This window comes from Cnephaeus nilssonii (assembly GCF_951640355.1).
Source record: "Cnephaeus nilssonii genome assembly, chromosome: 14".
Taxonomy (NCBI): Eukaryota; Metazoa; Chordata; class Mammalia; order Chiroptera; family Vespertilionidae; genus Cnephaeus; species Cnephaeus nilssonii.
Genome location: NC_137085.1, coordinates 28,795,923 through 28,807,946, shown reverse-complemented (window position 1 = coordinate 28,807,946; position 12,024 = coordinate 28,795,923). Strand labels below are relative to the sequence as shown.

The window sequence follows — 12,024 nt, the reverse complement described above, 5'->3', positions numbered from 1 at the left end:
TTTGAAGCCTTGTTTAAATTTTTGTGCCTTACTCCTGAGTCTGTTTCTAGTCTAGGATAAGGCCTAGGATGCTCAGGTGATACTAGTGCATGGCCAAGTTTGATAACAATTAAAGATGACTTCTAAGGTTCTTGCAACTCTAACATGCAGTGGTTATATGAAATATATGTAATTCCCTATAGGTCCTTTATTATGTATCATTTTCTGGAACTTTTATATATTCCTGCAAGAAATAATTGAGATTAATATATTGTAGTTTCCCCCAAATACACACATTGGAACAGCTTTACATAAACTTGGTTTGCCATAACATGGTCAGTTTATGGCTCCGATGACAATCTTGATCCCTAATGTGTATTAGAAGATGGTCTCCCTTTTCACTAGAATGCCATCTTATAGCTTTTTTGTTTTCAGTCTTGCATTTAGGAAGAATTAAATGTTTGTGATATCCTGATTTTCATATAACCATAAGTGAAATAAAATCAGAAATTCAGTATGGTTGTTAACTTCTGTTTGTTTTTAATTTACAGAATGCTCTTTTCAGTTGCATTAGCAGAAATGAAAGTAAGTATATTACTGATGGTTATACAAGCAGTCCAAAGGGCAAAGCGCAGTTTACAGATTATGATTTAGCTGTTTTAAATACTGCCAAGACCCTGGCATTATAACTTAGGCTCTTAGTAAGCCATCTGAAGGAGTGTGCCCCGCAGGATCCTGATGGGCAGCTTCCTCTGGAGTGTTGAGGCCATTCATTCCCATGTCCTATTCTAGTGCTAGATGTATTAGAGGAAGATCGTGTATTTACCCCATTTGAGTAAATAGGATCACTTTCAGAAGTTAAGCACTCCCACGTGATACAATGCTGCACTTGCCGAGGGCTGCCTCTCAGTTCAGTCTGCAGACTTTCACTACTTCCTCTGTGTGGAGCAAACACACATCTATAGGGGCAAACCCTGTAGATAAACAACTCTGGGACTTGGTGGCTTTTGGGTAGTATCACGGATAAAAGTGCTGTGGGACTTCAGAGGAAGGAGGGATCATATCCTGCAGGGCTGCTTAGAGGTGACTTCAGGAGTTGGTGACTGTGCTAGGCCTTAAAGCAGTGGTTCTCAACCTTCCTAATGCCGCGACCCTTTAATACAGTTCCTCATGTTGTGGTGACGCCCAACCATAAAATTATTTTCGTTGCTACTTCATAACTATAATTTTGCTGTTAATGAATCGCGACCCACAGGTTGAGAACCTCTAGCAGGATCGCCTAAGACCATCGGAAAACACAGATATTTACATTACGATTCATAACAGTAGCAAAATTACAGTTATGAAGTAGCAACGAAAATAATTTTATGATTGGGGGTCACCACAACATGAGGAACTGTATTAAAGGGTTTCGGCATTAGAAAGGTTGAGAACCACTGCCTTAAAGGATGGGCAAGATGTGAACAGTGGAGTTAGAGGAAGGATATCCTACCTAATAAAATGGTGATATGTAAATTACCATCACTCCGCTACGCCCACGATTGGGCCAGCGGGAGGCGCAGGGGCGGGCGGGACTCAGGGTGACCGGGGTAGCCGATTGGGCCAGCGTCTGCTCCATGGCTGTGCTGCGGAACAGAAGGGGCCTCTGGGGCAGCGAGCTCACGTCCCGCCGCGGACCATCAAAAGCGGGGGAGCTGGGTGCCTGTCTGCTCCGGGACCAGCAGAAAGGCACCCAGCTCCCCCGCGATCGAAAGCGAAAGCATGTAGGGGACCCTACACGTGCATGAATCAATCATGCACTGGGCCTTGAGTTCCAAATAAAGGGAATAGTGAGAGCAGTGAGAGATACGAAACACATCTGAGGAACAAAGAGTTGTCTAGATTAGCTTGGCGGTGGGGTGTATCAAAGAATAATAAGAAACATTAGCTGTCTATACTTTATCGTCTACCCTTTCTTCTACCCCTCTGGCACATAATCTTATGTCCTCCTACACTGGTGAGGAAGCCAGCATAATGTGGAATCAGAAGATAGGCATCCTTATCCTGTTCTCAACGTTTCTCTTCTGTCCTCATCATACCCCAAAGCCCCCACTTTATCCTCATTGACATTGACAAATGTGATAAATGTAGCCATTAAGAATTGTTCTTTGTGATGCAAAAATGTATCAGTGAACACAGTAAATTTGGTAGTAATTACAAGTCAAAAACTTATGTGGCACAATAGGTATGAAAATGTCCTTGCCCAGGGAACTGAGGCCTGTCCTGCATTAGTTCAGTCCTAGTTTAATTAATTTATATATGATCTTATCATTATCATTATCATTATCATTATCATTATCATTATCATTTCTGGAAGTTGCCTGAACTCCCTGCAAATTCATCAGAAATCTGATTCTGGTTCCTCCATAACTATCTCTAATAATTATCAGAGATTTCCTACCTGCCATGTCTTGTCTTCCTTCAGCTTCCCACAGATTCCTTAGCCTCTCTATGAATATCTCTTGCGCTTTCCATTATAAATTCCACATTTGCACTACCCAGTCACTCATCTAGCTCTTCCCAGATACTTTAAATGGTCCTCTTGATTTTCAAAAATACATAAATTCAGAATCAAATGTGAGTTTTACTTTTCAAAATTGAAAAGGTTATATCAGTTGTGAGGTGAAGACTCTTAATTTAGGCATATTCTTGCAGATATTCAAACATTGTAGAACTTTGGGGCTTTTGTTTCAAAATATATAGTTATATAATAGTCAAACTTATGAAATGATCCTGATACCTCTTAGTTTTTTCAAAATATATTTTTTAATGATTTTAAAGAGGAAGGAAGAGAGGGAGAGATAGAAACATCAAAGATGAGAGAGAATCTTTGATTGGCTGCCACCTGCACGCCCCCTACTAGGGATGGAGCCGGTAATCTGGGCATGTTCCCAGTCAGAGAATTGGACTGTGACCTCCTGGTTCATAGGTCGACGCTCAGCCACTGAGCCACACCAGCTTAGCTATCTCTTAGTTTTTAATGGTTCTATTTTATAAATGTGAGACATTTGGGGGTTTGTTTTATTTTGGTTTTATTTCATTTTGTTTTGCTTTGCTTTGTTTATAAATAAATCTTCACAAATCTAATGTGAAAGCTGTTCTAATAGTTCTCAACATGGGCACTATTGGCATTTCGGGAAACATTGGCTGTGAGACTGTCCTGTGTGTTGCAGAACATATACTAAACTAGTCCTGACCCTCATGCACTAAATGGCATCAGTGTTCCCTAAGTCACAAAAACCAGAAACATTAACGTATGCATTCACATTCTCCCAGGGGGATGGTATTACTCCTGCTGAAAGCCATTGGACTATAAGTTGGCCAATAGTGACTTTCTTATACTGGTGAGCACCTGAATGTCCCAATGGCTATGCCTACAGTAGTGCTGATTTTAAGTACTTGTCTTCTATGGCATGTTTTTATTTCCAAAATTCAAAAAGACACATGTTTTGTCATTATTATGATGATTTATTGTTAGCAAATAGCTGATCCATTTCAATGTCCTGTCCTTTTTTCCTCTCAGTGGGCTCAGTGTGTTGCAGCTATGCAGGCCATCACACAAACTGCCGAGAATACTGTCAAGCCATTTTTCGAACAGACTCTTCTCCTGGCCCATCTCAGATCAAAGCAGTGGAAAATTATTGTGCCTCTATTAGTCCACAATTAATACACTGTGTGAACAATTATACCCAATCTTACCCAATGAGGAACCCAACAGATAGTAAGTAAAAGGGACATATTTCTCTCATTTCAATCTTGTGTAAAATAACTTGTAAAAAGGAAGTAAAATTTTGTAGATATCTGCAGCCTGGGGCATTTGTTTAGACTTTACAGATTGGACATTATTGTCACAGCTAAAATATGCCAGAAAGATGGAGCTGGCAAGGGTATGAAAAAACGGGCACTCTCTATTCTGAGGTGGGAGAATTTGTTAGTATAGATTTGGGGGGGGAGGGGGCTGGGTTACAACTATGAGAATTTCAAATAATTATACCTTTTAATCTAGCAATTCCACTTTTCAGACGTTGTCCTTCAACAACACTTACAGATTGGCAAAAATTTATCTACACATATAAAGGATATTTGCTACAACATTGGTGATAATAGAGAAAAATTAGAAAAACCTAAACATCCATCAATAGGGTATTGATTAAAAATAATTAACTAAATCATATAGCTATATAATAACTATCTATTTACATAGAAAGAATTTCAATATATAATAAACAAAAAAAGTTGCAGAACTAAATGTATATGATACATTTTTAGTATATACCTATTTGTTCCATATTATATGTATCTGTAATGTTTGGATTTTTACTAATAAACAGTTATTACTTTTATAGTATAGAAACATCAATAAATGAGATGAGAGCCTGATATTTTTTAAAATGTCAGCTTGTACATCCTATAATCAATTTTCTTCAGGTTATCAAAGTTTACAAAGCTGACTAATTAACCAACTGACAAAAAACTGATAGGATTTATAAGCCAGATGCCATTGTTTTTATTTATACTGGTGATTTCTAGTAATAGATACCTAGTCTATAGGTATACCTGGTAAATATCTTTATTTACTATACTGCAAAGTAATGGAGAGGGAATTTGGTGGGCCCTGTATACTGCAGATATTGATATATGACTCAGAGAAATAATGGTTTCTAATATAACACCATGTTCTGAGTAGTACATGACATAAAACCAGCTAATTTAGCTACTTATATCCTGAAAATGTAGGTTTATATTGCTGTGACAGAGCTGAAGACCATGCTTGCCAAAGTGCCTGCAAGAGAATTCTAATGTCTAAGAAAACGGAAATGGAGATTGTTGACGGCCTCATCGAGGGTTGTAAGACCCAGCCCTTGCCTCAGGATCCTCTTTGGCAGTGTTTTCTTGAAAGCTCACAGTCCGTTCACCCTGGGGTCACTCTGCACCCTCCTCCCTCTACAGGCCTTGATGGCGCTAAATTGCATTGTTGTTCTAAAGCAAACACTTCAACATGTAGGTCAGTATCTCATTTTCCTTTATTAAAACCAGTAAAAAATAGCACTTTAACTAATGATTTTAAGTCTAACAGATATCTATTATACTCTTGCATTGTGTAGACTTGAGTTTAGAAGATATAAAATCTTTCATTCTTTTATCCAGCAAATATTTATTAAGTATCATATATATAGTAATCTCCCCTTATTTGCAGTTTTGCTTCCCATGGTTTCAAGTTACCCTGGATCAACCATGGTCGGAAAATATTAAATGGAAAATTCCAGAAATAAATAATTTATGTTTTAAATTGCATGCTGTTCTGAGTAGTGTGATGATATCTCACACCATTCACCTCATCCATCCTGCTTTGTCCTTCCCAAGATGTGAATCATGCCTTTGTTCAACATTTCCAGGCTGTATATACTCCCTGCCCATTAGCCACTTAGTAACCTTCTAAGTGATCAGATCAGCTGTCAAGGTATTTCAGTGTTTGTGTTCAAATAGCCTTTATTTTACTTAATGGCCCCAAAGCTTAAGCAAGAGTAGTGATGCTGGCAATTCAGATATGTCAAAGAGAAGCCAGAAAGTGCTTCCTTTAAGTGAAAAGGTGGAAGTTCTTGACTCAATAAGGAAGGAAAAAATCCTATTCTGAGGCTGCTAAGAACTATGGTAAAAATAAATCTTTGATCAGTGAAATTATGAAGAAGAAAAAAATAAATTCATGCTAATTTGCTGAGAGAGAGAAAAACCACATTCACATAACTTTTATTATAGTATATTATAATTATTTTATTATTAGCTTTTGTCAATCTCTTACTGTGCCTAATTTATAAATTAAACTTCATCAAAGGTATGTATGCACAGGCAAAAACATAGGATATTGTAGGGTTTGGTATCCACTGAGGGTCTTGGAATGTATCCCCTGCAGATAAAGGGGGACTACTATATACACAACATTGTTTTTGTACATTGAGTGGTGAAAGCACTGTGTTTGGGGTATAGAGGATTAGTATTGGCAGGGCAATAAATATTTTTAAGTAATGCAATATGGATTCCACACTTGAGGATATTAAGTAAGCTTATAAATTAGAATATATTTTAATATGTCTGTCATCTAAGGGATATTCTCTTTGTTAAATTATGACACTTTGGCCCTGACCTGTTTGGCTCAATGGATAGAGCATCGGCCAGCGGACTCAAGGGTCCCGGGTTCGATTCCGGTCAAGGGCATGTACCTTGGTTTCGGGCACATCCCCAGTGGGGGGTGTGCAGGAGGCAGCTGATTGATGTTTCTCTCTCATCGATGTTTCTAGCTCTCTATCCCTCTCCTTTCTTCTCTGTAAAAAATCAATAAAATATATTTTTAAAAAAATTATGACACTTTGAACTTAACTAACTTTTTACATATATTAGTAAATAGCCTGGGTTGACACTTATACCCAAAGTTAGGTAGTAGTGTATAGGCATTCATTTGGGTGATACACTAAAGGATAAAAAACTGACAGTACAGATACAGGATGGAGGAAACACAAGCTAGAGACAAGAATAAATGGAGATAACTAAGGTCATGGTGGAACACAGGTGAAAAAGAAGTTTACTTTATTAGAGATGTTTTGGGTGAGAAGGGACCAAATATTACTAGAATATCCTGAAGTGAATCTGACATAACAGGAGTAAAACCATCTTTCCTGTGGTTTCTAAATTGGATGAGCCTTTTAGCAAAAAAAGTGTGCCTAGAATAGCTCATCAAACTTTACCAAAGAGATGAAAAATATCCAAAGAAAATTAATAGAAGGACTTAAAGAGAAGTGAAGTTGGTCCTGTAATTAAGGAGATTGGGTTGCTGGAAGGAGCTGATAAATGTATTTATGGGAGGGATGCTGAGTAATTCTTTGAATGTCCACAAAAGAGTTTATGCCCTAAAGTCACTGGAGATTGGAATGACTGTGTTATCTCGAAGAAATTCGGTAAAAAACACTGTTTGTCTTCTCTTACTTTGATATAAGGTTTTCTGTTAACTAATGCTTTAACTTCCATCTTATTTTGTCCTCATTAAACTTTGTAAGATTATTGATTGATATCTCAATTTGTATAATTCTTGTTTATATATAGAAAAATAACTCGATGTTGAACAATTCCCCCAAGGTCATACAGAATGTTAACAAAAGGGCTTAATGAGGAGTTAGGTTGTTCTGTACTAGAGAAAGGACTGATTTCCAGATCAAGGTACCCAATGTAATGTGATCTCACCTTCTTCATCCCCATGATGTGTAAGCTCCTCAAGAGCAGAGACCTTGTCTCTTTTATTCACTACTGCATACCCAGTGCCTTAAACAGGGTCTCACACTAATTAGGCACTCAATAAAGATTAACAGAGTGAATGAACAAACATAAAATTAAAGATACCCTCCTCATAGGAGTAATTATGAAAATCAAATAAAATGTTACAAGAGTGGAGAATTTTTACGTGTGAATTTGCATACTTTAGTAGTATTAAAGTTTTGTACTACATGTATTTACATTTTTATTATATTTATAAATTTTAAAAAATTAAACTACTATAATGTGTAAAAGCACTTTAGAAATAGTAATGATATTATTTTAGCTATATTTAGTATTTAAGTTGCATTGTGATCATTGACTACTGAAAATAAGAATGTCATGTATTAACTACAATAGGAGATACAAGTTTTGGAATTCATAAGCCTTTACATAGAGAATGTCTTCATATATCTTCAGAAATATAAGTGGTTTGGGGATAGTTTTTCAGGGAGAAACTGGTAAACCCTAAATCTATAGTGCTTATTAAAAGATGTCTGAGGACCATGTAACAGTTTTGCCTTCTGTGATTGGAACATAAATATAGTGAAACTAGTGGCCCAGTGCACGAAATTTGTGCATAGAGGGGGGGGGGTTCCCTCAGCCCAGCCTGCACCCTCTCCAATTGGGGACCCCTTGGGGGATGTCCGACTGCCAGTTTAGGCCCAATCCCTGTGGACATCCCTCTCGCAATCTGGGACCACTGGCTCCTAACCACTCACTTGCCTGCCTGTCTGATCACCCCTCACTGCCTCTGCCTGGTTGCCCCTAACCCCTCTGCCTGCCTGATTATCCCTAACCTCTCTGCCTGCCTGCCTGATCGCCCCTAACTGCCTCTGCCTGCCTGCCTGATCAACCCTAACTGCCCTTCCCTGCCAGCCTGATGATCTCGCCCCCAACTGCACTCCCCTGCTGGCCTGATCTCGCCCCCAACTGCCTCTGCCTGCCTGATCACCCCAAACTGCTCTCCCCTGCCAGCCTGATCTCGCCCCCAACTACCCTCCCCTGCCGGCCAATTTGGTTCTGATTGGTTGGTTTCTATGTCAGTCAGCGTCAAAAGCTCCGCCTCCTAGGCAGCCATTGGCTCCTCAAAGTTCACCCAGATTTGGTTCTGATTGGTCGGTTTCTATGCCAGTCAGCGTCAAAAGCTCCACCTCCTAGGCAGCCATTGGCTCCTCACAATTCACCCAGATTTAGTTCTGATTGGTCAGTTTCTATGCCAGTCAGCATCTCTGGGCCTATCTCCAGGCCTGATCAGAGAGGCGGGGCTGATAAGCAGCCCCCACAGAGGCCTGGGGAGAAACAGAGGCGTAGCTGCTAGTGAAGCCCGGAGAAAAAGAGAGAGGCAACGGCTGATCGACAGCTGCCACAGAGGCTGCAGATCAGACCCTGCCTCTCTCATCGGGCCTCTCTCCAGGCCTGATCCGCAGCCCCCTCAGCAGTCAGTGCTGGGTCTCCATGTCTGCACAGGCAGCAGTCAGTGCTGGATCACCACAGCAACCCACTTACTGCAGGACTGACTTACGGTGTTCAGTCGAGCCTTCTGTCGGTCATTACGGACTCTGGGTTTTTATATATTAAGATATATCTTTGTGGAGACAAAATTGTGTGCTTTAACTTTACATAAGGTAAAAGAGAAATCAGAAGTTTGGAGGGCAAGAATTTTGTCAAGAGCGAGGATGTACAAATACTATAATTAAACGTTAAATTTAGCACTGAGCTTTCTAGCAACCATAGCAAAAAGGAAAGAGATGGGTGATAAAAGAAGGCTAACTCTTTCATGAAAAAGATCACTTTTTCTGGCTCTAAATTCTAGGAGATAGATCTTAGTCTTTTGGTTTTGGTTTTTGTTTTTCTCACATATTCTAAAATGCAGTTCATAGAGTTTGAATTTTATGCAAATCAAATATTTATTCATTTGCTTTATCTATATGTTTCTGCATTTGTACTTTCGTTTCAGGGAACTGTGCACTAAACTTTATAGTATGAGCTGGGGCAATACACAGAGTTGGCAAGAGTTTGATCGCTTTTGTGAATATAATCCAGTGGAAGTGTCCATGTTGACCTGTTTAGCAGATGTTCGGGAACCTTGCCAGTTGGGCTGTAGAAACCTTACTTACTGTACTAATTTTAACAACAGGTAGGAGCAAATTACTGTACATGGAATGGAAATATTTTGTCCTTGGTTTTCTTGTTTTTAAATAAGTGAAAAGACCACTATATTCTGATTTTGTTAAGTTAAAAGGAAGTAGTCTTTCTTTATGATTTCATCTTTGAATGCTTTACTCCATGTGGTAAATCCTCTCTGGGAAAGGAAGCACTGTAACAGAGTTTCTTCTAATCTAGGAGGATTTCCTGATTAGAATTTTACCCATCGCTTCTCTCTATAAAGTAATTGCCTCTTGATTCCATCTGGCCTTTTTTTCTCTTCAGGCCAACAGAGCTTTTCAGGAGTTGTAATGCTCAGTCAGATCAAGGAGCCATGAATGACATGAAGCTGTGGGAAAAAGGAAGCATAAAGATGCCATTTATCAACATACCTGTTCTTGACATTAAAAAGTGCCAGCCAGAAATGTGGAAAGCAATAGCTTGTTCCCTGCAGATTAAACCTTGTCATAGTAAATCCCGGGGGAGTATTATTTGCAAGTAAGTTTCTTTCATCATAAAGACTCTCCAGTTTGGGTTCAGACCCTCCATGATCTTCACCCATAGCCTATTGGAGTTTTCTCTCCCACTGCTTCCCTTTGCCCATCACCCCCACAGGTCACAGGCTTTCCCACGTTTTCTTCCTCTGCTTGAAATTTCTTCCTACATCTCCATTTGCCCACAGCCTGTCCTTCCTAACCCCTCTCAAATACCTATTTTCCCACTTTTCTCCAGTTGATAGTAGTTAATCCTTACTACAGATTTCTGTAGATCTTTATTTTTACTTATCTTAAGGAACTTGATTCAACAAACATTTATTGAGTATCTTCAATGCACAATTCTATTTTTATATTTCAATTGTTTACTTATATTCTGTTCAACATGGCTCTCTTTGAGTTTATTCTTCTTGCCTGCTTTTTTCTTGTATCCTCTTTCTCCTCTTTGGGGATTAGCATAATCCTGACACATGTTTGATAAATGAAGGAGTTAGTGCATATAGTCATTAGGGCCTGTTCCTAGTAAACACTTATGAGTGGTTTGCTTAGGAGATCTAGGACAAAATAAAGATGAAAGCTGCTATGGTGGGTGAAGCCAAAAGCATTAACTACATTGTATTCCATGTCAGCTGCTCTGCAAACACTTTTTTAAAAGTTTTTCCAAAACCAAATTAATATCCAGCCCCTAAATTGTTGTGTGGCTGGTGCTGCTGAGCACTTAATGACTGATTACCGATTACTTCAGTTTTAAACGGGGTTCAGATCTATCCTCTGACATGATTTGGGGATGACCTGATTAGGGGAGAGATGAGGGTAACTATTGGATGACAAGCAAGTGTCAACAGGTGGGAAATTTATAGACTCTTAGCATAGAAAACTTATAGGAGTCAAATCCCTAATGAAGACTGAGAAAATTTTAAAGTAGTGGACATTCTAATTGTTATAGACCAAACACCTTAATGTTTATAACTAAAAGACTATTTAAAAAAAAAGAAAGGGAGGGGAAAAGCAAGCATGCATAAGGTCCCAAGAGAAAGGATGTATAATTTTACAAAGAGCAAATCAACTAGCCTAAGTTAATTTCCTTTCAAAGAGTGAAAAGCCACTCTGGTGGTAGTAACAGTAAGTATAATTACAAAATTTGAGCAAGGCCTTTGATCTCAGGTTCTTAAGAGAAAGTTAGGGATGCTTCCATAGTGTAATACATTGCTTACTATTCAACCTAACGTCTGCTGTGATTCCTGTTCTCTTTTGCCATACTTACACCTAACCAAGTGTGAAACATTGTTAGTAAAACTCACTTTCTAAGAAAAATACCACAGGATCTCACTCATTTGTGGAATATAAAGAACATTATAAACTGATGAACAAAAATAGATACAGAGGCAAAGAAGCATCAAACAGACTGTCAAACTACAGCGGGAAGGCTGGGGAGGTTGGAGGGGAGGTGAGAGATCAACAGGAGGACTTGTATGCATAACCAATGGATGCAAGACACTGGGGGGTGGGGAGGGTGAAGGCATGTGCGGAGGTGGGGGGTGGCGGTAGGGGGGCCGGGGGAAGGTCAATGGGGGGGAAAAGGAGACATATGTACTACTATTTATAATACTTTAAACAATAAAATAACATTAAAAAAATAAAATGCACTTTCTAGAAAGTTTCAGAAAAAGAATTGATATTGACTAGACCAGCAGTTGCCAGCCTTTCAGACCTCATAGACCACCAGTGGATTAGACAATATGAGGAGGTTCCTTGAACCCTAAATTTGTATGTATTTTCCTTTTTAAGATCAGACTGTGTGGAAATTCTCAAGAAATGTGGGGACCAGAACAAATTCCCTGAAGACCATACAGCTGAAAGTATTTGTGAGCTTCTATCACCTACAGATGACCTGGAGAGTTGTATACCTTTGGATACATACCTCAGTAAGATTTTTAAACTTCCAAACACGTCTCCCTTCTATCTCTGCCCTTAATGTTTGCTTTGGATGAACATGTGGTTTAACACTACTTTCTCAATTGGTGACTCTTATCTTACTTGGTTGGCCTTTTTGGAAATAATT

At 39.0% G+C, this 12,024-nt stretch overlaps 1 protein-coding gene across 1 annotated transcript in view; it reads left to right on the top strand.

Annotated features, from left to right (window-relative positions):
- Positions 1–12,024, top strand: part of RECK (reversion inducing cysteine rich protein with kazal motifs) — a 64,710-nt gene that overhangs the window by 35,452 nt on the left and 17,234 nt on the right. The window contains exons 7-12 of the mRNA XM_079791481.1: positions 531–564; positions 3,542–3,739; positions 4,756–5,023; positions 9,281–9,460; positions 9,754–9,966; positions 11,751–11,887. Coding sequence (XP_079647607.1) covers positions 531–564; positions 3,542–3,739; positions 4,756–5,023; positions 9,281–9,460; positions 9,754–9,966; positions 11,751–11,887 — 1,030 coding nt within the window. The remainder of the gene's footprint in view (positions 1–530; positions 565–3,541; positions 3,740–4,755; positions 5,024–9,280; positions 9,461–9,753; positions 9,967–11,750; positions 11,888–12,024) is intronic.